Here is a 27,379-nt window from a genome sequence, read left to right on the forward strand (position 1 = left end):
CTGCCTAGACCCTGCAGGTCCCTCATTTTCTTTAACCAGAAGTACCAATCAGACATGAACAGACTCCAGAGTTTGAGGGAGGAAAGGCATCTAATCACATCCACATGGGGAAAGAAAACATTCTAGAATGAATGCTTAATTAATGTTAGTAAGTTATTTTAGTCCTCTCAGTCTCTGCCCACATGGATTTGCCTCACTTATTATAGCTTGGAGCAGTCTCTCAAGTTAAAGGGTGATGTTTAAAAGATCCTAAAGACAGCAGGTTAAATAAAGGGTGTGTAAATAAGGGGCTGTCCTTAAATTGGGGCATGAGCAATGGGCACAGGAGGAAATAAGTAGACCCCTTGCCTATTTTATCTCAGGTACGGAAATACTCTGAGGCATACTGAAGTGTTACAGGGACTCTCAGCCATTCATGATTAACAAACAGTAATGTGCTGAATGATCCTTCTGAAGAATTTCTAAGAAGATACTGCAAGGCTTTCTACAACGTTCTTCAGTACCACAAAGAATGGATTCATCTGGTACAAGTAACAAAGTGTTACTCTGAACACATACGACATGTGGAGCTTGATTCTTCCTGCATTTGATGGTGGCTATAAGAATAGAAAAGGAAGGGTCTGATGGGTTAGTCTAAGCTACAGTTAAACATTGTTATGGTAAGCTCAGCACGACATTCTACCAACACTTCAAGCCAGTGAGTTATAGAAACCTCAGTTCAGTCTCTCTAATTATACTGTCTGAGTGATACCCACTGCAAAGCCAATTTTTGCAAAGCAGAGAAGTAGTCAGATGTAAACTGTATGATGAGCACACAGCTCAGAATGGTAACAAACTCAGTAAGATCCTAGAATTGGCAAAGGCAAGCATGAATCAGGCCTTAAGCATTCCTGAATTATGGGAGAAAGAACAAAACAAATTACGTTTGTACAGAAGTTTGACAAAAAGAAATTGAGATCTTTTGATGTACCTGACTCATTTGAACAAGAAGTAGTTGCATCAGATCATGGCATGCTTGCCATGGACTTATAGACTAATATGGTGTTAGACCAAAATTTCTTGTGCTTCTGTAGAACTATCTAAGTAAGATTCAAATAACAAGGAGGGGTATAGAATTAGCTCTCAGTTCCAGAAGACTCAAGAACCAAGAGCTGGTGTGGACAATCAATGCTGTCTGGCCCACAGGAGAGCAATCCTTAGGATTGCATCATGCCCAATCTTCCCTAAGAAGTCAATCTTCACATGGGAAAAAAGAGACTGAAAAAATATGACATGGAATTACTGCAGAGGTAAAACAATTCAGCAAACTACTTTAGCATTAATGATCAGCCAGTTTGCAACAGCTGCAAAAGAACACTAATTCTCCAATTTACAAATAGATCTATGACCAAGCTCATTTCCTAACACAACCCAGCAGTAAATGTCCAGAGACACTTGCTACATCGGTATTTGGTCACTCTCCAGAATCACAGAAAGATTCTGCAGGCCAGAGAAACCACCTGTGATGTCTGGACATTGACTTCAAGCAAGGAGGCTCTCTGGCATACTACAGGAGACACGTAGCATGCTGTGAGTCTACATCTCTAAAAAACATTAAGAGTTACTGGGGAAAAAAAGGTATGGAGTGATACCTTTAGTATGCCACCTTGTACCTTGGAGTGTATCTGTAGACTACACTCTGTCAGTCTCAAGGAGGGAGAGGAGAGGATAATTTTACTCTCTAGGGTAACAATATTTGTAGTGGCAATTTGTGGCAGAAAACAGACAAAGTGTGGGGTTGCTCTCTTACTCTTCCTAGACAAAAAATACACAGTAAAAGTACACAGTAAAAAGAAAATATGAAAAAATGTGAAGAAAATTGAAGCATGGAGCAAAAAACAATTCCTGAAAATCCCATAAAGAATGTGAATTACAATGATTACAGATGTCTCTTAACCTATACTAGCTATAAAGATTAGTTATGTTTATGTCATTTGAGAAAAAGGACATAGTGGAGTAGCAGGAAGGTACTGATGAACTTTGCTAGTTGGAGAGGGAAATAAATGCCAATTTGATATAAAAGCTTTCTAGAGCACACACAGATGCAGCACAGGCTCCTATGGTACTGTAGTTGTATGCATGCCACATCTGAGATCCACAGTACAAAGCAAAAGAAACAGAATGGAGCAATCCTTAAAGGAAATCTACGGGCTGTGATTTAGTTCACACTGTAACATCTTGGCAACTTCATGATGTTGTTTTAGTGACAATAAACACTACTGCTACACCAAAACCTTAACAAAAACACCAATATTAGTGTGGGTTCATCAACAGCAAAGCCCATACTTCTCAGAATATCAAATGAGTAATACAAGCAATATAATGATAAAAACATGAAAATTCGTACTGGTCTCACAGGCAAATCAGCTAAGGTAAACATTATTTATGAATTACAGTGGTCAGCTACATATTCCTCTTTATATATGCATATATATGTATGATGTCTGGGATGAGGCTTAACATGGCTAAGTGCCAGGTCCTGCACTTTGGCCACAACAACCCCATGCAATGCTACAGGCTTGGGGCAGAGTGGATGGAAAGCTGTGCAGAGGAAAGGGATCTGGGGGTCCTGGTTGATGCTCACCTGAACATGAGCCGGCAGTGTGCCCAGGCGGCCAAGAAGGCCAATGGCATCCTGGCTTGTACCAGGAATAGTGTACCCAGTAGGACCAGGGAGGTGATCAGCCCCTGCACTCAGCTCTGGTAAGGCTGCACCCTGAATATCGAGTTCAGCTTTGGGCCCCTCAGTACCAGAAGGACATTGAGGCCCTGGAGCATGTCCAGAGCAGGGCTACGAAGCTGGTGAAGGGCTTGGAGCATAAGTCCTATGAGGAGCGGCTGAGGGCACTGGGGTTGTTTAGTCTGGAGAAGAGGAGGCTCAGGGGAGACATTACTGCTCTCCACAGCTACCTGAAAGGAAGGTGTGGGGAGCTGGGGGTCAGCCTCTTCTCACAGATAACTAGTGATAGGTCTAGAAGGAGTGGCCTCAAGTTGTGCCAGGGGAGGTTTAGGTTGGAAATTAGGAAACATTTCTTCTCAGAAAGAGAAATCAGGCATTGGGACGGGTTGCCCAGGGAGGTGGTGGAGTCACCATCCCTGGGGGTGTTCAAGGAAAGGTTGGACATGGTGCTTAGGGACATGGTTTAGTGGGTGATAGTGGTGGCAGGGTGACGGTTGGACCAGGTGATCTTGGAGGTCTCTTCCAACCTTAATGACTCTATGATTCTACATGAAAATGTCATCATTCTGACATTGAACTGTGCAATATTTCCATGAACTCAAACTTGAGTTTGAAAACTTCTGACAAACAGTATTACAGTAACTAATGCTGTTTCTATCTGTTTCTCTTGGTTACAAATGTATTGGAAAGCTTTTCATATGAAGCAGTCTGTGTAACTCTATTATGGATTTGTTTTCCTCACTGTGTGGGATGCTAACAGGTGTACCCATCATAACGTTCCATACCAGATGCTGTTCTCATGTTGCTTTAGTCATCAGTTTGAGATTCAAATCCAAAATGTGTAACTTCGCACCCTCTTTCATAAATGTTTTAAGAGTCAGCTCCCAAAGGAAGTATAACCTTCAGGACAGAGAGCCTGTGACTCCCTGCCATGTGAAAACTTCATTGTCCCCTTCATACCAACTCTAATAGAATCACTAGAAACAGCTGTTCATATATACAGTATCTAAATACAGCTATGCTAAAAGCAAGGATAAAGCAAGAGATGAAAGTTGCTCTGGTAAAATCAACTAGCAAATACAAGCATTTGTGTGAGTATATAATGAGAGAGAGATGTGCTTTGGCAGCAGCATAAACTAACAGAATTTTGTCTTTCACATAATAAAACCAGTTGGCACATTGCTCAGAGTCTCTGTGAGGTGAAATTGCTCACACATGTACTGTAGATCCACACAGAATCTGAGGTTTGATTGCAGAGAGTTCATAGTACCGATGACTGAAAAGTCCAACCATCTGGTAAGCACGTGACTATGTTCTCCAGATGTATTGCAATAATCCTTAACGTTATTCATGCCCTTCCTGGCTGAGACACAAAAAATCACTTTTCATTACTATTTCCGCATTCATATGCATATATATGGTTAACATCTATATATGTACATATCTAGTTAAGACATGGAGGAGGCTGAGGTCCTCAGCAAGTTCTTTGCCTCAGTCTTCACTGCCAGTCAGGCTTCCCACATCTCTCAAGTCCCTCACCCTCTAGGCGAGGGCTGGGGGAGCAAAGTCCCTCCAACTATAAGCAAAGAGCATATTTGAGACCACCTGATGAAACTGAACAGGTACAAGCCTATGGGACCCAATGCCATGTATCCCAGGGTCCTGAGGGAACTGGCTGATGGAGATGCCAAGCCTCTCTCCAGCATATTTGAAAAGTCCTGGCACTCAGGTGAAGTCCCCGGTGACTGGGAAAGGGGAAACATCACTCCCATTTTTAAAAAGGGTAGAAAGGAAGTCCCAGAGAACTACAGACCAGTGAGCCTCACCTCTGTGCCTGGCAAGAGCACGGAACAAATCCTCCTGGAAGCAATGTCAAGGCACATGCAGGACAAGGAGGTGATCCAAGACAGCCAGCATGGTTTTGCCAAGGGAAAACAGTGCCTGACCCATCTGGTGACTTTCTATGTTGGAGTGACTGCATCAGTTGTCAAAGCAAGCCTGACCAATGTCATCTACCTGGACTTCTGCAAGGCCTTTGACACAGTCCTACATGATATCCTGATCTCCAAACTGGAGAAAAATAGATTTAAAGGGTGGGCCATTCACTGGATTGAAGGACTGGCTTGAAAGCCACACCCAGTGGTGGTCGATGACTGTCCAGGTGGATGCTGGTGATGACTGGCATCCCTCAAGTCTTGGGACCAGTGCTGTTTAATATCTTCAACAGTGATGCAGACAGTGGGACTGAGTGCACCCCTGGCAAGTTTGCAGATGACACATAGCTGAGTGGTACAGTTAATAGGCCAGAAGGAAAAGATGCCTTCAGAAGGGACCTGGACAAGCATGAGAAGTGGGCCCATGTGAATTGCATGAGGTTCAACAAGTCTAACAGCAAGGTGCTGCACTTGGGTCGAGGCAGTTCCAGACATGAGCACAGACTGGGAGAAGAACTCACTGAGAGCAGCCCTGCAGAGAAAGACTTGGGGGTTCTGGTGGACAAAAAGCTCATCATGAGCCAGCAGTGCACACTTGCAGCCCAAAAGGCCAACTGCATCATGGGCTGCATCGGCAGAGGAGTGGCCAGCAGATTGAGGGAGGGGATTGTCACCCTCTGCTCTGCCATTGTGAGGCCCAACCAGGAGTGCTGCATGCAGGCCTGGGGTCCCCAGTACAGTAAAGATGTGGGGCTGTTAGAGTGGGTCCAGAAGAGGGTTAAGAAATTGATCTGAAGGCTGGAGCACCTCTCCTATGAAGAAAGGCTGAGAGAGCTGGGGATATTCAGCCTGAAGACAAGGCTCCAAGGTGACCTCATTGCAGCTTTTTAATATTTAAGGGGGCTTATAAAAAAGACGGAGAGAAACTTTTTGCTAAGGCAGATAATGACAGGACAAGGGAGAATGCTTTTAAACTAAAAGAGGAGAGATTTGGATTAGATGATAAGAGGAAATTCTTCACTCAGATGGTGGTGAGGCACTGGAACAGGTTGCCCAGTCGTGGGTGTCTGGTGTCGTGGGAGGTGTCCCTGCCCATGGCAGGGGGATTGGAACTAGGTGGTCTTTAATATCAGTACTGGACTTTGCCTATTTAAGGATTTGGCAAGAATTTCATACTGAGTACAAAAATGAAATCTCAATAGGACCCATAAGATATGCATGCTACAGGGAAAAGAAATAAAGTTTCGTAGCCTACAGCTTTCTCATGAGAGGTGTAGAGGGGCACACGTCTCACATTATTCTGAAAATCCTTACTGAGGTTGTTGTTCGTGCCCATAGGTGAGTCTCAGTAAGGACATCATTAAAAATTGGCAAGACCCGTGACCTTTTACCAAAAAAAATCAAGAATCCTATGAACCAACTACAGGGAAAAGAGTCTTCAGTAATTTGGAGTACACATGTGACCAATGATATTTAGCCTGTTTAGGCCTATTACAGTGAGGTCAGCTGGTAAAAAAGGCACTGTGCCTATGCTCATTAATAAAGATACAAAACAGATATGAATATAACTACAATCTGTGACACCAAACTGTGCTTTGACAGCTATTCAGGATGGAGTTTCAGTACTTGAATTGTCCAAGTAACAGAGAAACAACAGTCTTAGGTACTTGTCAGAAGTTACTGGCTAATTCCACAGCCTTTTCTTCCTCACTTCCCAAGTACTGTAATACTGCACACATCCTCTCAGAGTCAGCAGGATAGCTCAGACAATTTTCAGGAAAAAAAAAAAAAAAAAAAAAAAGAAAAGAAAAAAAAAAAAAGAAAAAAAGGGAAAAATAAAATGCAGTTTCTCCAGCTGGCAAATCTCTTTGATTTAAAAGAGAACAAAAAGTGAAAGAAGTGAAACTAAGAAGTTTTCTGTACATCACTTTGCTGATAATCATGTTAACTACAAGACTGCAAGAATGCTGGCAACCTTAACAATCTCGCAGCACCAGAATGTTCCAGCAATGGTTTCTTCATAGGGCCACAGCACAATAAAAAAAAAAAAGTTCAGACTGTAAGGTATCATGGGAGGTCTCTAGTCCAACCTCCTGACCAAGTCAGGGTCAAACATGAGATAAGACTAGGTTGCTCATTACTTTATCCAGATGGGTTTGGAACAACCCCCTTGTTCCAAACTGTGTTGTCTCTTGTCCTCTAACCATACATAGCTGTGACGTGCTCCATCCTGACAACATTTATATAGGTGGATACTACAGGTGGCTGCTATTATGTCTTGACAAAGGCATCCCTTCTCCAGGCTGAACAAACCCACAGCTCCCAACACTTATTTAGGGCCTGTGCTCCAACCCCCAGCTGTCTTGGCGACCCTTCTCTGAACTCATTCCAGCTTGAGATCTTTCCTGTGTTGGGGATCCCTGGTCCAGACACAGTATGTGGAAGTGTTTTCAAAAGTGCTGAGAATAATTGATTCCCACTGGCTCTGGGCCATGCTCTCATTCATACAGCCAAGAGTGCTGTTGATTCTGGGATACACAGGTGGCCCTCATCCAGCTCACTGCACACCAGGACTCAAGAGCAGGTCTTCACAAAGCTGCTCTCCAGCTCCTCTGCCTGTAGCCTGCATCACTGCAGGGCTCTGCCATTTTAGGGACAGGATTCATCACTTGTCCTTGCAGAACTTCAGGTCCATGTCTGTCCTTCCCAGCTGTCCAGGCCCCTCTGATACATTCCAGCATAACGACAGACCGCTTTGGTTAGAGTGCCCTCCATCCCCTTCTCCTGATCACTGATAAACATATATACAGGACAGGTCACATGTAAACTCCTGCACTATCCTTCTATTTTTATTTCAGTCTGTACCCACTGCCTCTTGTCCTGTCACTGGGCACCACTGGAAAGAACCCAGCTCTGTCTTCTTTATATTTGGAATACTGGATTTGGATACTGGATGTTCTTTCTATCTGGAATCTGGAATATTCTTATAGTAGAAATTACCAGAGTATTCCAGCACTTTTCATATATTCTGCTTATAGAAAGAATTCAGTTTTGACTGCAGTGTACTATGTGAAATTAAGTGATTTCTCAGACTCATACTAAAAACAGAGCTTCAATGGTAACTTAGAAGACTATTAAGAAAGGGAACCTCCATTCTCCATTAATACTAGGTTCTCCTAAGAGCACTCTCTCTCTCACACACATAACTTTCACCTCCTTATTCTGATTCTAGAAAGATCATAGGCCTCTTTCATTACTCCACAAAAGGAAGCAGAAGACAATGTTTCTGCTCCTCCAAAATTAATCTGACAATTCAAGTGACTAAGTCTTAAAGTAAGATCTGTTCTTACATGAATCCTGTATTTCTCTGGAGGGTTTAAAGTACCATGGCTCTATCACAGTTCTACAGAGAACTTCTTCCAAACCAAAAGAATGTAAAGAACAATTTTCTGTCTTCTTAATTTGTAAACAATCTAATCTATTAATTTACCAGAAGATCACACTTTAAAAAATATTTATAAGAAATAGAATTTTAAACATACTGTTCTGAAATTCTGTGCCAGAAAGGTTTTCTTTGATATCAGCAGGAAGCCTTCTCCATGAAGGTCACCAATTTACAAAAATCCTTTGATGGGAGAGGTCACTCTTGGGCTGATACCAGCTGTGCTGCCTGACACAGATGAAACTTGTTCAGACATGCTAATCCACGTGGGAGCCTTTCGAGGTTAAAGCCAAAAATAAGACTGCATAAATCCTTGAAAGTAAAAGGGGACTTTATTTTAAACTCTTTTTTAGTAGTCACAAAGTCTTCAAGTGACTTGCCGAGCAATGCCTCAGAGTGTTTTAATTAGAATGCTTTTGGACTTTTTTATCAAGACATTTGTATAAATTCTTGTTGCTTATTCATATTTACTTACATTTTCAGATATAAGACAGATGTGTCACTAAGAAGACTGTGGACTTTACTGTGGACTTTACTAGTGCAACTGTGGACTATTTCCCAATATCTGTCCATTGCAAAGTGCAAGATCTGCTCAAAATGATTTGCAAAAAATTGTGTTTTTGCTTCAGACAGTTTTCAGATGTGGCAGAGGAAGTCCAGACAAAAGTTTGTTTGTTAAGACTCCAGATAAACTTATTTCTTAATAAATCAGTCACGGTTACAGAATATGTTTATGTCCCACCAAGCACAAAATCTTGTTCTCTCTAAGTTTGGCAGACAAGCTATACAAGCAGACCTAATTTACCATCATAACTTAAGCTGGAAACAGAGCACAGTAAAGCTTTCAACTCATCTTTTCATCGATAAATGTTGAGAGTTTTCAATACAACTTTCTGCACTCGGTCCTAAAAAGTGTTCACTGTACAACCAATGAACCTGTTCGTTCCAGGCTCAGGGCCATAGCAGCCCACTTCAAGCACAGGCCAGAAGGCAACTAACTGCAAAACTGCAACCCACCATTCTTAGTAGGGTCGGTTGCCTCAGGGTCAGAATTGGCCAGTGAATCCCTTTCAGGCCCAAAAACTAAGCTGTTTGCAAAGTAAAGATGTAAGCCACAGGACCTTTCAGCCATAGAGGACAACACAGGGTTTCCTACAGATATTTCCTAGTACACAGAAATGCTTTCTGTACGTTTCTTTCCAAGAAATGAAATGCAGCCACTGAGAAATACAAAAACACAATTCATTTTCTCCCGGAAAGTTCAAAAATACACAATACATTGAGGGTAACAGTTAGATTACAAGTGCATTGTAGAAATGAAACTAAGGCAGAACTAATGAAAGGGTTGCAGTGCCTTGCAACAATAATTGCTGTTTTTTCCTCCACAAAGCTTTTGAATCGTGGCATATTTATATAAATAAAACATTTAGCTGCATAATGTATTTGAAAGTTGGAAGGGAAAAAACGCTATTCTTTACCAGATATACAAGCACACAAAGGACATATACAGCAATTTTTATTGCAGTGTTGTTTAAAAAGTTGCAAATCCTGAACAAATTTCCCATAACACAGTGCTCAACAAATCTGTATTATACTTCTAACATGTTAAATTATATTTATGAAGGTTTTATGCAGTTGTTCTTCTGCAGCATTCCAGAACAGACCTTAAACTTGTCCTTCTGTTTCGTCTAATTTAAAAACTGCTTATATGTGACATGGATTCAGCTTGACAGAGGTGTTTTAAAAAATCTACAAGCCTATTCCAGATAAGAGAAAGTGAGACTGACTTATCCCACTGAAGGAAGATAAAAAGAGCGTGTCACAACTGGCAGAACTTAAACAAATCACAGTTACAGCAAATGAATGCTCCATTAACCAAGTAGAAGGCTGTATTTATAACTTGGAGAAGTCATTATTTCAGAAGAATCCCTTAGAACTCAAGAGTGAAGGACATCTATGTGGGGAAAGGAATGCAAGGTACCTATCCTGCTTCTTTCACAAATTTTGTCATTAAAACAAATCATCAAGAATATAGATGAGAAGCATATGGTTGCAATGAAACAAGATACTATGTTACAGAAACTTCATACAAAAGTTACAAAAACTTCAACAAAACTCATACAATATTTGTAAATGAAGAATTCAGGGAAATACAAAGGCACAAGTAGAATTTGGTACGTTGTTCTCCATGGCAACTAAGAGTTGCATGTTTCTTTAATTGCTACTGCCTGATAAACAGCAATAAAAGGCCACATGCATTAGCATCCAAAAATATTTGGGTTTTTTTTGGTGTTTACATAGGGAACATTAAGCTTTAACCTTGATCTAAGATTAAAGCACAGGAAACCTTAAGTCTCTGCTTCATGGTAGACCCATCTTCACTTACATACATCACTTAGACTTCATTTTTTCAAACATGGTATATAATTAAAAAAGACTAACAGTCAATGGCCAAGGTCAAACTTATTATGTAAAGGCTATCAATGGAAACAACCAGCTCTCTCTTTGAAAGATCAGACAAGGAAAAGAAAAGCTGATAGACTTCAAGCTGGAGACCACTTTTGAAAACAACAGCCCTTAATTTCCTGGTCTACAATAACTTATTTATAATGAACTTGTTGGGAGTCTATTTCCTGATTACATAAGCAATTTCTCTCTTCACTTGCTTATTGCAAGACCGTATTTGTCCCTATGCAATCATACAAGAAGGGCTGAGGTTTGATCAATGCCTTTGCGTCTGTGAAGTATTCAAGATCTTCACACTGAAGATGTGAACAGTGTCACTAAACCTGTTTGAGTTATACCTACCTGAGTGTTGATAGGCAGATTGCACAATGGCTTTTAATAGCAAACATGTTGGAATAGATTCTCTTTCAGAGATCAGACACTACAGAAATTCTTTTAGTTAGAAAAGCCTGAAGTTAAACTGCAGATTGAAACCATGTAGTAACAGAGTCAAGGGAATATGCTTTAGTCCAGTTTTATGAGTAGCTGTAATCATACAGATGGGGCCTTTTTAAGCTTGCTTGACTAGAGATCCTTCAGCTGACTCAGTTAGATTCAGGAGAAGTGGCAGAACTTAGAGAGACCCTCCTCACTCCAGCCTAGTTAAGACTTGTGCATTAGGCACTAGTTGAAGGCCTGAGTCCCTTACTCCTTCAAAATAATTCTTACAGCATGGTGCCTATTTTCACCTCTTCAGTCCGTGATCTGCTGCAAATGGTGTCTCAACTAATTATGCTCTGTACTTAAATCCATTCCTTGATATGTACACTGTTCTGTAAAGACACATACTTAGTGGCTATGCTACTAGATACTATTCAGCCAACAAAGAACGTACCCACAGAGCTATTATCAAAAGCAATCACACTCTCTGGTCAGAAAAGTCAGCTTCTTAATTTTTTCAAGTTTATGAGGTTATTTATGTAACTATTTAGAGTTGTCCAGAGATGAAATAAGATCTATTTTCAGCACGCTCTGTGATCTCCTGTATTCCTACTTGCTTTCAGGATTCAGGAACTAACAATGCAAGCATTCTGTTGCACAAATACATTAATTGTCTTCAGGAATACTAAATCCTACATATAATGGAATGATTATAGCACAGCAGGAAAGAATATATATGCAGCACAGATTTCTGAGGAAGACACTATTTAAATTTTTATTTGTTTCCCTGACAGTTTCCTGCTGTGTCAGGGAACAGGAGGATGGGAAGCAGGGAACAAGAAGCAGCACAGGCACTTTACAGCAGACAATACTCTCCAACTAAAAGTGTACAGAGAGGGTCCAGTGTTTCAAGGGGAAAGTAGGTCTGCATAAGGCTGTATCCTCCAGCAGAGACTTGGGTTTAGAGCACTGCCTCCCAGTAGCTCTGTCCTTGCTGGGAATCACATTCAGGGGAACATTCAGTCCTTCTTTCTTGGCCATCTCATCAGCCTGTATCAATTTTTGTGCATAGTTTGACTCTGACATAACACAGTAAGCTCTAAGTCATCATTCAAACTTCATTATGCCCTTGTGGTTTCCTTCTATTACAACTGTTTTCAATGCCAAACAAAGATGTTCAATATTTGTTAGTGGAAACAACGTCGTAATGTTGGGGGCTTCTGTCCTACAGGAACAAAACAGGCAGAGCCATTTCAGCAAATCTTTTTGCTGAGCTTTGGACAAAACCAATCCCCCTTCAAATCATCGTCAGCACTATGAATTTAAGAGTTTCTTGCTAACAGGGATTGCCTCCTGCACCCAACATAATTTATTCAGAGCCATCACATCTCTACCCCTTGCTGCATGCGGATATTTAAGTCAGAACAGTCACTACCACTATAGGCCCCCTCAAAACCTGCTTCTAGCCAACCAGACAGTAAACGGACAATCAGCATACAGAAAACTAAGGTGTCAGAACTGCATTAAAAGATGGGCTATCAGATGTACAGCAGATACTGAGGTGACTAGTTCTGTTCAGGATAAATATAATCTGAGCAACTAAATGTTGTTATATGGACCTGGCCATAGAAACAAGGTATTAGATAATGCTAGCCATAAAAGAATTCTCTAAACAATCCTCTTTTTCTGTACCAACTTGATTATTATTTTCCACACCCACCCAACTTCATAATTCCTACAGAAACAACTTTTGCTCACTCTTGTGATTCTCATTTTGTAGACCATTAGCTAACATCTCAGTATTCCATTTCCTTTTCTGTTAAGCAGACATCAGATAAACCAGAATACAAGGATATGAAAAAGAATAGTTTTTTCAACAGTGTACACAGCTTCACATTCCCCACAAGAAAAAGAATACCAGCCTAAGGTTATGTATTGCCAGAGAATTGAAGTCTGGCGACCGACCGCCACAATCCTGTTGATGTTGGAGCATATTAAAGCAGATGTTTCCTGTCAAATGCTATACTCTTCCTACAGCACATACAAGTATACTCCAGCAGTCACTTCAAGGAAACACATGTAAATGTTAAACATCTCAAGTGAATTCTCTTGTAATCCACTGCTTCATCTGCTATTGGTGTATTCCTAAGCAACATTTAAGTCCTCTAGATTATTGCTTCCATTAAATGCACACTGAAAAACTATTAAACAACACATCATCACACATAAAAATGAACAAACTGCTAGATTTTATATATATTTTCTTTCAAGTACTATGCATGGCATTTTTAATAGCTGAAGTTATTAAAAGCTCTAATATAATTTTAGTATAAACAATGGCCACATAATATGGATGCACCATAAGAAGATGTGTTTTTTCTTTGCTTTACAGATAAGATTCCAGGTAAGAGAGGTCCCATGACCTCATAAGACAGTAGTTCTATTGAGCCAATTCTCTCCTGTGAGAGAACCACTGTTATCACTGAGATCCAGAAGCAGGCCCAAAAAGACAGTTGGGTTACACAACAATAAACAAATTCATTTTGTAGACACAGATCAAATCATACCTTTCAGTCATTAGCGGGGCTCTGAAAACCTAAGTGCTCTTTCAGAGACATAGTTACACCATCAAATACATGATACATCAAATATATCAAATACATCAAAAGCATGCCTAGCAGAATCCATCTGTGTCTCATAAAAAATAAAAAATAAAAAATAAAAAATAAAAAATAAAAAATAAAAAATAAAAAATAAAAAATAAAAAATAAAAAATAATAATGTTCACATCCTTCTGACCAGCGTTAGCTCCCATTTTCTTACTTGTAACATCAACTGGGAAAACATTTCCATGTGTTTTATTTTTTTATGGAGTAGTGACTGCATTTTTAAATCCCACACAGATATGCTTGAAGTTAGCATTTCCTAACTTCTTCAGGAAGACTGAGACATAGCAAGTAGAAAACCAGTTTTGCTACATTTCTATGTGTTATTTCTTCTAACCTACTGCATATAGCATTACAAATACTGCCATTTCCTTTTCAGTAATATTTTTAACATTGTTTCTCATTTTTTAGTGTCAGAATGTCAAAATATAAAAAAAAAAGGAATATCAGCATTCAACAGCACAGTAGAAGTGTTTTCTAAGTACTCAGTTTATTAAGTGTGCTCTTCCTCCTTCGTTAATGAAGTCATATTCTTATTCTCCTCAAGAAAATGAAATCGGTAACTTTATGACTTTTTCAAGCACAGGCTGCTGTACATACTATCACATGTTGTAGATTACAGTAGGAAAAAAAAATACTACTTAATCTTTGTCTATAAGATCTGCTCTGAGTTCAACTATTTCAAACAGAATACATGCAAACTTGAATGAATGACAGTCTAGATATGAGTGAAATATTTAGGCGTTTAAGGGATTTGTTTTAGTGGTTACACTGGGTGTAGCCATGCAGGTGTTGTCAGCAAGAGCATGGGTCCTCACGCTGGACCCAGATAGTTTCAAACAGCTCCAAAAAGGACAAAGCACAGGGCACAGCTAAGACCAGCAGGTGGTGGCAACTCAGATGAAACAAACTTTTGAAAGCACAAAATGCTGCCCAGCAATGAGGGCTTGGGAATATAAAGCCCAAAAAACAACTCTACAAACACCAAGGTCTGTGAAGAAGGATTGGGAGGAGATTCCCCCACAGACCACAGAGAAAACAACAGTGGAGGAATATCCATAGTGCATGCTGTGGGTAACCCCGTGCCATAAACTGGTGGATATTCCCTGACAAGAACTGCCATCTGTGGAGAGCCCATATGGGACAAACTTTTTCCTGAAGGACTACAGCCCATATGGAGACCCCATGCTACTTTAGGGCAGAAGCATAAGAAAAAAGGAGTGCCAGAAATGAGCTGCCATGAACTGACTGCAACCTCTACTCCCCAACCTCTTGTGCTGCTTGAGAGGAAAAGGTCAAAGAGTTGAGAACAAAGGAGTAAAGTTAAGCCTCCAAAAAAAAGCGGGACGTAGGAGGAAGGTATTGTTTTAATTTTTGTGGGTTTTTTGTTTCTCACTGCCCAAATCTGTTTTGATTGGCAATAAATTTCCCCAAGTCAAGTGTGTTTTGCCCATAATTGGTAAGAGATCTCCCTGTCTTTAGTTTGACCCATGAGCTCTTTCATCCTATTTTCTCTGCCCATTCTGTTGAGGATAGGGAGAAAGCAGCTGTATGAGTGTTTATTATCTGCCAAGGTCAAGACCCATCATAAATACTTTGATGCATATTTTGATGTCCTTTTTAGAAACAAACAAAATATTTAGTACTAGCATAACAGCAAATAGTTAATAGCTAGAAGGAAGGCAAAAGCCAAGCAGTTTTGGAAAGTTAAGCAAACAAGACAGATTACAGCTAACATCATATGAAGAACTATGACATTCAAAACTTTTACAGTTTTCATTAAAATCATTATTTGGAAGTTTATTAGGATTTAATTCAGCAAGTCCATTTTAACCAATACTTCAGTTAAAGCTTTATCTGTCAGACATTTCACTCACCTAACAATTCACACTTTCTACTGTAACTATAACTATGTAACACAAGAGCCTTTTTCTAAGGACAAATATAAGACAAGGGATGAGTGAAAAATTCTTAAGCAAGGAATACTTTCCTTCAGTAGAGGAGAAGCACAACAGGGAACATTTAAACAAGACATGCACAAGTACATGAGACCTCAGATCCTGAGAGAGCCGGCCAATGTCATTGACAAGCTACTCTCAGTTATATTCAAAAGGTCGTGGCAACTGGGGGAGCCTTCGGTGGACAGAAAGTAAGAAAATATCAATCCTAGGTTCAAGAGGAGCAACAAAAATGATCTAGAGAAGTACAGACCAGTCAGCCTCACCTTAATCCCTGGAAAGCAGATGGAGTACCTAGTCTGGAAATCACTTCCAAACCTATGAAGGACAAGAAGGTGACTGCAAGTAATCAACACAAATTTATAAAGAGGAAATCATGCCTAACCAATCTGTTAGCCTTCTACAGTTAGGTGACTAGCTCACTGGATGAGGGAAGAATAGCAGATTTTGTCTACATAGACTTCAGCAAGGCTTTCAACTCTCTCTCCCTTAATATCTTCATAGACAAAATGATGAAACACACAGCAGATAACTTGATAGTGAAGTAGATTGAAAACTGGCAGAAAAAAAAAAGCTCAAGCAGATGTGATCAGCAGCACAAATTCCATCTGAAGACCAAGGGGTGTCCCCCAGGGGTCTATATCATGGCTTTATTTATGACCTGGACAACTGGGTAGAGTGTACCCTCCACAAGTCTGCAGATGATACAACACTCGGAGTGGATAATATACCAGGTGGCTATGCAGCCACTCCAAGGGACCTTAACAGGCTTGAGATACTGGCAAACAGGAACCCCATAAGGGTCAACACAGGGCAATGCCAAACCCTGTACAAGGGCAGGAATAATCTCAGGCACTCCAGTACATACTGGGGGCCAAAGAGCTGAAAAGCAACTCTGCAGAAAAGAACCTGGGGTCCTATTGGATGATAACTTGACCACATACCAGCAATAAGCCTTTGTGTCAAAGAAGACCAATAACATGCTGGACAGCGTTAGAAAAAGCACTGCCAGCAGATCAAGTGAGTCTTCCTCACTACTTAGTACTGGTGCAGCAGGATTTGTGATCCTGTCTCCACTTCTGGGCTCTCCAGGACAAGAAAAATACAGACGTACTAGAGTGGTTCTAGCAAAGGGCCACAAAGAAATCTATGGAATTGGAGCTTTTGTCATACTAGGAGAGGCTGAGAGAAATGGAATTTTTAAACCTTGAGGAGAGAAGGTTCAGGAGGGAATCTTACCAATGTGCATAAACACCTGATGAAAGGGAGGAAAGAAGATGGAGACAGCCTCTTCTAGTGGTGCCTTGTGACAGGACAGGAGTCAATGGGCACAAACGGAAATACAGGAAATTTTGTTTCAGTACAAAAAATAAATGTTTAATGTAAGAGTGGTGAGACAGAGGAAGAGGTTGTCCAGAAAGGCTGCAGAGTCTCTTATTCTCAGGGGCACTCAAAGCCCAGTGGACATGGCTCTTAGCAACGCACTCTAGTTGATCCTGATTTGAACGGGGGTATTAAACTAAAGGATGTCTAGGCATCCTTTCCAGCCTCAATTATGCCATGATTACTTCCTTCTTTTCTGTCAGGATTAATATTCACAGTACACTTAATTTTCAGTGGTTTCTTTCCAGTCCATGGTTGCAGCATGAGCTGTATGGGCAGACATAGAATGGACTTCTATGACAATTGTCCCTGGAGCACAGAAGACAGTCTTATCAAAAAGGAATAAAAAGGATCAAGAAACAAACAAACAAAAAAAAACAATAGATTAAAAGCATGCACAAGTAAGTAGCAACTTGAAACCTACTCCAGAATTTAAAGAAGCAGTGTTATATTTTCTTTTCTGAATGTTCTACTGAGAACACAAAATATTTTCCACATTGACTTAATTATATCAGAGATGAGATACGCAGCAGAAAACAGAGATGGTAGTGTCACTCACACTAAACAACATGCTGTCTGTTATCAGCTGTCATAATCTTGAAGAGAAAGGATTTGCCTTTCTTTTGTGGAGCGTTCAGGTTTCTAATACTAAACACTATACTAGTGTGCTAATTCTACATGGAACTGCTTGGTCTTGCTTTTTTCTTTTTGCCTCAGTGCAGTGGGAACATATTCTTGTCCTTCAAAAGTACAACTCACAAAATATACATTTTCTTGTAAGTTAGCTTTTTAGTCCATGAGAATGGAATCATGAATGCTTTAAGCATTTTATTTTATATCCATTGTCCCATACAGAGATTTCACTGGCACCAGTAAAACTGTCCCTTATGTATAGAGATATATGAAATCGGAATCCAATTCAACATGAAACTCCTTTAGGCAATATACTGGATTTCAGACAATGACATTCTACAATTTTTTGGGAAAATAGCTCTTATAGACAACAATCTTTCCTGGATGTTAAGCAGTTCCTTAAGGTGGGCTCCAACAGGAATCCTGGAAGGCATGGTGGTTCAATAATTCTTCTAGCTGACCTTTGAGGAAGGTATTTATAATATTTCTTATTGTATGTCAATACACGTAGCCAGCCCATATATAGAAAAAGTGACTTGCTTAAGATTATCTACTGTGTGCGATTTCATGACTAAGCTGGGCTGCTGGGCTCTTCAAGGGCTGAGTTCAGCACTGGCACATGGAAGTTAAGCAACTTATAGAACTTTGGCCACCAAAGCATGTGAATATCTGGATATCATTATGGCATTATTAAAGAAACTTTATAATTCAGGTATTTTGGATTGTCATGAATCTAAATGAAGAGTATGAAGAGTCACAAAACAAAAGTAACCATCTTTGAAAAGATGCAGCTTGTAGATCCTCAGGAAAACACAGACAACCTCAAAACAAATGAGAAAAAAACAAAAGTGTCCTGGATACAAGCAGCAAACATCATTATAATATAATAAATATTTCTAAGAATGACTAGGACAATATTTACATCCTCCCATCATTATCAATTGCTCAGTTTTATTTAATAATAAGACTTAGTTCCATCGAACTAAAAAAGGCAGTAATGACTAGGATACAATCTGTACTCCAGAAGGTCAAATAAACATTGTCAAGAACATATGTCAAGTAGTCACAGTGTTATTGAAGGGGACTTCAGTACATTCATACTTTCTGACGTACTTACCAGCTTTAAGAAGAAAGACAAACATATTTAAAAGTCACAGAGTCTTCAAGTCTTCCAAGAATGTACATACTCTGGGTTGTAGAACCAAAATGAACCTCTATTTATTTCATGTAGTATCTTAATATAATAGTAGCTTTCACTTAAAAATTGAGATTTTCAGATTGCTAAATGGATAAGGTAAAATACAGCAAACCCCATCCTAATGGTATTTTCTTAAAACAGACCATCCACCTACAAGTAAGGAATATTTCCTTGAAGATTCAGACAATCATTATATGAAGCCTTATATGAACCTTTCAATTTAGTAAATTTTCAAAATTTTCCAAATATGGAAGCACCCTAATATTCTTGCTTTTCAAACAGTGATCAATCTCTTCATGTAAGTTACATTTAATTTTAAAATGACTGTTTCCTGATGTAGACAAATGTAATAGGAGCAACAGATCAATCTGTTAGTAAAGCTATGCAGCCAGATTAATACTGAGACACAGTTATCACTGTGAACACTTTACACACGGAAAATCTAAGGCAATAACATTTAGCTTAATCCTCTTAGGAGGAGATTTATAGAAAATTTAGGCCTGCATGAGACTTGTTTAAAATCCAGCTGCTAACATAGGATGCATCTTCAGCAGGTTTTTTTGGAGCAGATTGGCCTTACCAGAAGTAGCTTAAGTATACTTTCAACTGGCCTTGATTAGGCTGTAAACCATTATTATTATGAAAAACAGTGAAGTTATTTGGAAAATGAATTACTACTCAGTGTTCATACTTTCAGAAAGGTTTTACCGACTTAGTTCCTTTTCACATTGTATTAAACTTTCTTCATCCAAGTCTAGGTAAGATCAAGACATCCTTGAAATTAGTTAAAACAATCAAGCACATCAAGGTTGTGAAAATTAGATGCTCTAATCAAAAGAGTTAATAATTTTGGTATTGCTATATAATACAAAACAGAGAGATAACTAATGAAATGACCAAGGTGATAGAGATGGATGTTTTGTCTTACTTGTCCAGGGCTGTGCTGGTGGGCATGCTCCTACCAAATCCTCGGACACCCATCTGACAGAAGTATGGAATGCAAGACAGATTGGCAGCAATAATTGCCAACGAATCAGATGCGTTAACAAAGAAACCATTTTGGCCAAGGATCATGTAGCGGTCCTGAAGAAGACAAGAGATACAAAAGAGTGTCTTAAATCTTACGTTTTGGGGAAAGATAATCTCTTCTCTTAGATCCACTGTAGATACAGTAAAAAAGGAACAGGCTTTGGGTTACCTGGACCCCTGTTTGGGCAGAATAATTTATTGACATTGTCCTGAAAGCTTTATAATTTCACTATCACACCATAATTCTCTCAAGCCCTACAAACAAAAGTTCCAAATCAGTCCCTAGCATCAGCCTCCTATATGATATTTTAGCAGATCTGTTCCTGCCAGGGAATTCTTGTGTAGGAGAATCTTTCTGCCAATGTCATGCACTATACAGGGAGTAGGAGGGGATTTTGTGTATAAGAACAACAAATAACAGCTTCTGTTCTTCACAGCCTTTTCATCATTCCTACATCCTGTCAGGTCAGAAAGCTCTCTGTAACACTTTGTTGGTAGGCTGATTATATGACATTAAAAAAAAATAAAACAAACAAGATTAGGATTAAGTGCTTTATTTAGCTAAAAAATCTTCAGTTTGCGATGTTAACCAAAACTGGCTTCATTTAGTTACTTAGTTACTACTTAACTGTGACTAGTCAATATTATCTGTATATGCTGCCTTTTCCCACCCGGGGAAGTTTTACACTAATACAGAAAAAAAATAAAAAAAATAAAAAAAAAATAAAGAATTCTCATTCTGGACTCACATCCTGTTCAGTTTGCAAACATCTGCAGGGCCAAATTACCCTATATGTGTCTGATTTATGAGTACAAATACTATAATCTTTGCTTGTAGGTATCATCACTCCATTTTGAGGACTTACTGAAAAGCAAATAAATTACACTTACATGTCCCATATCTGACCCCAGATAAAACAACAACTTCAGTGAAACCTCCAAATGGATTAAAATACTTACTCCATCAGCATCAAAAGCAGCTCCAAATCCATACTCTCCACCTCTCATAGCCTCCAGCAAGGCAGTTGCATATGTTAAATTGGGATCAGGACGCTGTCCACCAAAATCCTCCAGAGGAACACAGTTTATGGCAGAATTTGCAGGAGCTCCTAATTCATCACACAGGATTCTTCTCACATACGGTCCCATAACTGTAAAAACAGAAATCTGCCATGCAATCACAAGCGCATATGCTTGACATTTAAATTTTTCACAGTACCATGGAGACTTCATACAAAACATACTTTCAGCAACTCTATACATCTGTCTTACCAACAGAAGACAAACTATTATTTCATATAAAAGTATGTGATCATCCCCACAGTAAATGATCAATTGGCAAGTCAGCATCAAAAACACACTGCCCCACTAGTGGAAGTGAGAAAGTAATCTACTGAAGAGTGAAAGATCAAAGTTTTATTTAGCTATTACTAGGGAAAGAAATTATCGTATACATTTAGGGGCATTCCTTACTAAAATAAAAATGAGATGCTATTTGGGGTGTTCCAGAATGCAAGTAACAAATTAACAAATATACTAGCAAAGAAAGCAAACAATAGGGGAATACAAATGGGGAATAAGCTTCTCAAAGTTTTCTAATTCTAATTGAAATTACAACAGACTTGTCCACCAATGAATTCTACCACATTTATTCTACTCTCATGTAGATAATAAATGAAAGTTTTCTTTCAACTAACTACAAAATAACTCCTCTATTTTTACTATATAGCCAAATAAGACCCCAGTTCATGAGATTATATCATAATTAGTATATGTAATACTGTGGACTATCCAAAAGCAACACTGAGTTTCATTTTGGAACAGCTTTTTATTTCTCCTACATTCCACATTAAAATCTCATGTCTTTTCTTAATTCCCTAGTAGGACTTACCCATCCTAATTTTACTTACTGAACAAAAGCATATAAATTTACATTCTTCAACCCATGAGTCTTCATCTTAAATATCTAAAAGGAATATTTTATAACCTTTAATAGTAAATGTCTATCATTTCAGCCCAGAAATAAAGTGAACCTAAACACACATGCACCTTGAAATGCAGTCATTATCAAAAAATTGTGAAACATTAGTCCATCCCACAATTAAATCTTTTCTTCTGTGGAGAAACTGTAATGTTAGTTGTGTCTGAAATCTACACTAGAGCATTCAATGGCTGAACAGACACTAACAACTGACTGAGCTCTCTGCATTCCTGCTGCAAGTGTGAACAGGTCACACAGAGGTAAAAAAAAAACACAAGCGACTGTTTGCTCATTTGCTCTTGCTTCCTCTTTCTCCACACATGACACACATTATTGCAAGAAATTTCTGTTCAAGAAAATTTAGATGCCAGTTCCATAAACATACTATAAATGATGATGATTCAGGTTCTTATCAAGAGTAGACTCATGATAGATTATCCTTTTCTATGCCAATGTTAAACTACCAATCTCTACATGCATAAAAGCATATTCCAGAGTTGAAGAGCTAGTTTGTAACTAGCTTTTAGTTTGTAACTAACTCTCTTATAGTTTGTAACTCTATTATGGTTGGTGTTTCACTTTTGGCTAATGCACTTCATGCAGGAAGGAGTATTGATGAGTTGCCACCAAAAATGACAAATCCCAACTCCTTTGATTCCAGTGATTAACCACCATAACCCATAAACATGTGTGCTACATTTCAAATTGAATTTGTTTGGCCTCAGATTTCTACTGTTGATTCTTCTTGGTATTTGGAAAGAGTCATGATTTTGCTGAACAAAAATGAGAAAAAAAAAAAACCTCTCTGTTGCACAAACTTCTTGTATATGCTACTGCATGTGTACAGTGTATTTATAGTACGGCTACTTCTCCAACACAATACAAAGTCATAAGTTCTTATTACCTTACAACCTTGTAATCAAAGTGAACAAACTTCGTCCTTTAAATTTCTTACGATTAATCAGTTTTTCTAACCCTTAGCCAGATCATGCATCTTTTTGGACACCATTTGCATTTTTCAGTACTCTATAATAGATGTGGGCATCAGAGCTCTACAAACTATTTCAATAACATTCTCTCCAAAAATGTATATGACACAAAGCATTCCATTCCTTATTGCTCAGCCAACTCTCTGAGGGCTCTTGGATTCAATTTGTTCATGTTTAAATAATTTTATGCCATTTACCTGCAGGACAGTAGAGACTGTCCTGCAACATCCTTGGTAACTATACACTGTAAATACTTTATCACCCTTTCATAGCAAGATTAGCTCATCCTGCTTGCTTCCAAATGCAGAGAAAAAAAAATATATATATACATATATACATATACATATATATTATACATATATATATATATGTATTATTGGATACATATGCCTTTAATTCTTATCAAGAAATATCTACCTCCTCACCTAGTAAGGAGCCTAACCAGTTGCTAAGATTGCCTTTGTTACTAGCCTAATGCTCAAATCCTGTCTTATTACCTCAAGTTGTTTTTCTAAAAAGACTGACTATTATACACTGTACCTTTATTGGCAAACCACTGCAGTGTACTCACAGTTTTGTTGTGACAGTAACTTAAATTCATACCTCCATTCATGGCATCAATCCTTATTTTAATCTGGTTGGGTCCAGTCAGCAAATTTCTGATTGCATTGAAGTCAAATATATTTCGGAGGAGATTGAGGTAGATATCCACAGAATCAACAATTTCCACTGGAAAAAATAAGGTTAAAAAACTGTACAATTCACATACGGGAACACATCTCCCAGAACCGTTTCACAACCCATGCACCTGAACAACAATTGGAGCGTGCAACCTCTATATAATATAGATTTGCTCTGAAGTCCACAGAGGCAAAGTAAAAGATTTGTACTGATTTCAGTGTGGCTTCCATCAGGCTTTAAGCCTTGCACAGTTTAGCAGCTTTACCTGCTAAAGGACTGCAGAAGACGGGAGCTGTCTGTGTGGATATAAAGTCACAGTTTCTATTGTCTGACAGCAGTATCTGTATCACCCTATCAGGAGAGACATACAGCCTATTCTTCTCATTTTTTTGGCACCTAGAAAATCTGTCTCCAGATTGTTGCCAATTCACTACTATACTTTTGCATTTTATATCTTACTGATTCGGGAAAGGTAGGTTCAAACACAACATCTGTTTTTTTGCTAGGGTCTTGCTAATCTGAATTGTGAATTCATAAAGGCACAGAGATACAATTTTTCTAGTTCTGTCAGATGTAAAACAGATCAAACTAAAATGAATTAATGAAAGTAAGTCTGTCATAATCAAAGCAGTTATCAAGCACCTGTCAAAAGCCATGCTTTTCAGTCATCTTGGAACATATTACTTTTCCTAATTAAATTAAAAAGCATATGTTATACAAATGCCTTTTTATCTGGTTAAATGAATATCTTGAAATAATTTAGTTACAAGTTAAATTATTACTTAGAATATCAGCCAGTTTTCCTCAGAAACACTGACCTCACCCCACTGCTCTTCTTCAGCGTAACATGAAAATGACACAGATATTTTTGTGCCTAAGAAAAAAGCTTAGAATAGATTAGGAAAATACACTTGAACTGAGAAACGAATCAAAAAAAAAAAAAAAAAAAGTTCCCAAGGCTGAAAAGTAATCTGTAAAGCCTATTTGAAAAAGGGTCAATTCTGTGGTATAAAGTTACATTCTCAAAAATCCACTAAAAGACAGTTTTGTATACCTTCTTAGCCCTGCTCCTAATAAAGCATATGTAGGATCTAAGCTTCACACAAATGAACAAATGCCTCAAATTCATGGAACTGCTTACACATGTTAAGGTAAAGTACATGTAAGTTTAAAATCTAAAAATTATTTTCGTTCCTGCCAAATCCAACTGACTTATTCTCAGTAGTTTCAACACCTCTGTAGCCTTGATTTGCAGGAGTTAGGTCATACAACTGAGTAATGAGAAGTTTGAAATATATCAGATAAAATCTTAAAATACTTCTTAAATTATTTTCATTCTTTCTGCAATTTGATTTTGCATTCAAACCTGTGTAAATTTTATTTATTCATGTACCTGTAGGCCAATTGCAGGAGGGTTCTCTGGCAGCTATATTGTCCCAGAATGATGCATTCTGGGGAGAGATGATTGGGAAACAATTTTTCCTCAGAAGAAAATTCAATAAATTAAAGTTATTTTTAATCTATTTTTATGCTACTTGTCATGTATTTTGTAGTGTGTTTCTTTTAATTTTCATTTTGAAAAATACAATTTGGAGAGACTAAAATACTGGAAAATCAAAATTTAGCAATCTAATATGACTCTGGAGTGGTGTTAAGAGATGAATTTTCTTTGCTTTTTGTTTGGCATAGAAGCCAAAAAGAACATGTTATTTTAAAGGACAACAGAAACAAACAATAAAAATAATAATTTAAAATTTGTATTTAAATCACAAACTTCATCTATCAAAATGTACTTTCCCTTTGAAAATGTTTTCTGGAAAAGCAAGTGGCTTTAATTCTAGACCATCAAGAATGAGGAATAGTTCCCAAGGCCACACAGAAGTTTTACACTATTTGGAATATTCCTCTTCTGGAGCTCTTCCTTTGCTTTTGACTCATTCAGAACAAAATGGCAGTGTTATCTCATTTTAAATTAAACATAGGCATAAAATTATTAATATGCTTAAAATTAAACATGTGCTTCATGTTACTTCACATTTTAAGTTACTCCTTCTGCATCTCACAACTTTTCAGAAAGGAAGCATGAGCGAAGAATGAGTAAAGTAAGATTCTCATGAACTGTTCTGCCAATAAGATTTACATGAGCAAATTATTCCTAGCCCAAAAATGTGCTTTGTGTTTAACCACTAGTTAGCTAGTTTAACCACTAGCACATATATGCCGCAAAGGTATTTGACTAAATGGTAAGTCCCAACGCACTTGCAGTCCATGCCTCAGCTCCCTTGCGTGCAAAATAAATGCAACACTTACCTGTACTGCTTAATATTTTGAGAACTGGTAGTAGTAAAGCATTCTGAAGAAATTAAGATTTGTTTAAATAGTTACCAATAAGCATTCTGCAGCAACTGCAGTATCTAGAATAAACAAATGTAGCATGCATAAAAGCCTATGTCTATACCTCGGAAAGGTTTGAATTTGTTCTCCAGATCAAACTCCTGTCTTCCTAAGCGAGATAAATCAACTCTGAGATCAGGACAAATGGTATATTCCTCCAAGGTTTTGCTGATTTGATAAATTTTGTCTGAAACTGCATCTGGAGCAGGTCCTGTAAGAAAAGAAAATGTGTTATTTTTTCTTTTTCTTCAAATCTTAAGATTTACCAAAAAAAAAATGTACTACATTAAAAATAGATTCAATATTGTATCAGCATTATTGAAGAATAAGCCACAAAAAAGAACATTGTAGTAAAATGCGGTCTTTTCTTACACTATAACACATATAACACATCTAAAAAAAAAAAAAAAAAAAAGGAAATACAATATAATCTCACTCAATGCATTAATAAAGCTTACTTAAGTCAATAATTACCCAGGGAAAAACAATTACAGACAACTTCCCTTGGCTTTATTGCTCAAAGATTTTGACTTTTTTTTTTCTACAACAAATCTCAACGTATACATTAATGGACAAACTGCCAGAAGCAGTTTCTGTTATTTTGTAGGGCTTTTTGTAAATGCACACCTGTGAAGCTAAGGTAGTTTCATGTTATACTTCACAGAATCACAGAATTGTAGGGGTTGGAACAGACTTCCAGAGATCATCGGGTCCAACCCCCCTGCCAAGGTATGTTCCCTATAGCAGGTTGCACAGGTAGGCATCCAGATGGCTCTTGAATATCTCCAGAGAAGGAGACTCCACTTAATTTCATTAGGCATAGATTATCATTAATGAATACTTTACCAGATTAACAGTGTTATTTTCTTGCAGCTTTCCTCCAATGGCTTAATGAAATATACATGTATCTTTGTTAGAATTCAAAATAACTTAATCGCTTGACAAGCAATTCTGACCTGCTACAGGTAGGTAATTGAAAAACAGAAATCACATCTTACTCGTGCAACACTTTTATTACCAAATCCTGAAGATTGACTATATTTTACAAAATTTACTGACAATCTGATAAAAATTACAGGTTTGAAAAATTTATTACCATATAAATTATGGTGCATGTAAAGCAAGATTTCAGTCAAAGTTACAACAAAAGACCATTCTGGCTTATCTGACTCTTCTTCTCCTACACTTTCACCATGAAAATGACTTCCTATATTCTCTCTTATGTTCACTCTCTCCTGATCCAATGTCTCAGTCTTTTCACCACAAAATTCCCACCTCCTCTAGCAATGCTGCTGTATTCAATGCAGTTTTGCCACATTAATTGCCTTGCCACATCTCAGATCCAATACATCAGATAGGCCAGGGCAATACAAATAACAGTCAGTTAACTCTTAACTTGGCTTAGAAAATGACTTCTTATTGGTCTATTCCAAACCTACCCATAGGGTGAGGACAGGTTTAATTCGCTCTAGATCATTCTCGATGA

General features: G+C 38.3%; 1 protein-coding gene across 1 annotated transcript in view; it reads right to left on the reverse strand.

Annotated features, from left to right (window-relative positions):
- PGM5 (phosphoglucomutase 5) overlaps positions 1–27,379 on the reverse strand; it is an 84,284-nt gene that overhangs the window by 47,164 nt on the left and 9,741 nt on the right. Inside the window, exons 3-6 of the mRNA XM_027446247.3 lie at positions 25,958–26,104; positions 23,422–23,547; positions 20,809–20,999; positions 19,748–19,902 (exon numbers count right to left, since the gene is read on the reverse strand). Of these exons, the coding sequence (XP_027302048.1) occupies positions 19,748–19,902; positions 20,809–20,999; positions 23,422–23,547; positions 25,958–26,104 (619 nt within the window). The remainder of the gene's footprint in view (positions 1–19,747; positions 19,903–20,808; positions 21,000–23,421; positions 23,548–25,957; positions 26,105–27,379) is intronic.

The sequence above is a fragment of the Anas platyrhynchos genome, chromosome Z, assembly GCF_047663525.1.
Source record: "Anas platyrhynchos isolate ZD024472 breed Pekin duck chromosome Z, IASCAAS_PekinDuck_T2T, whole genome shotgun sequence".
Taxonomy (NCBI): domain Eukaryota; kingdom Metazoa; phylum Chordata; class Aves; order Anseriformes; family Anatidae; genus Anas; species Anas platyrhynchos.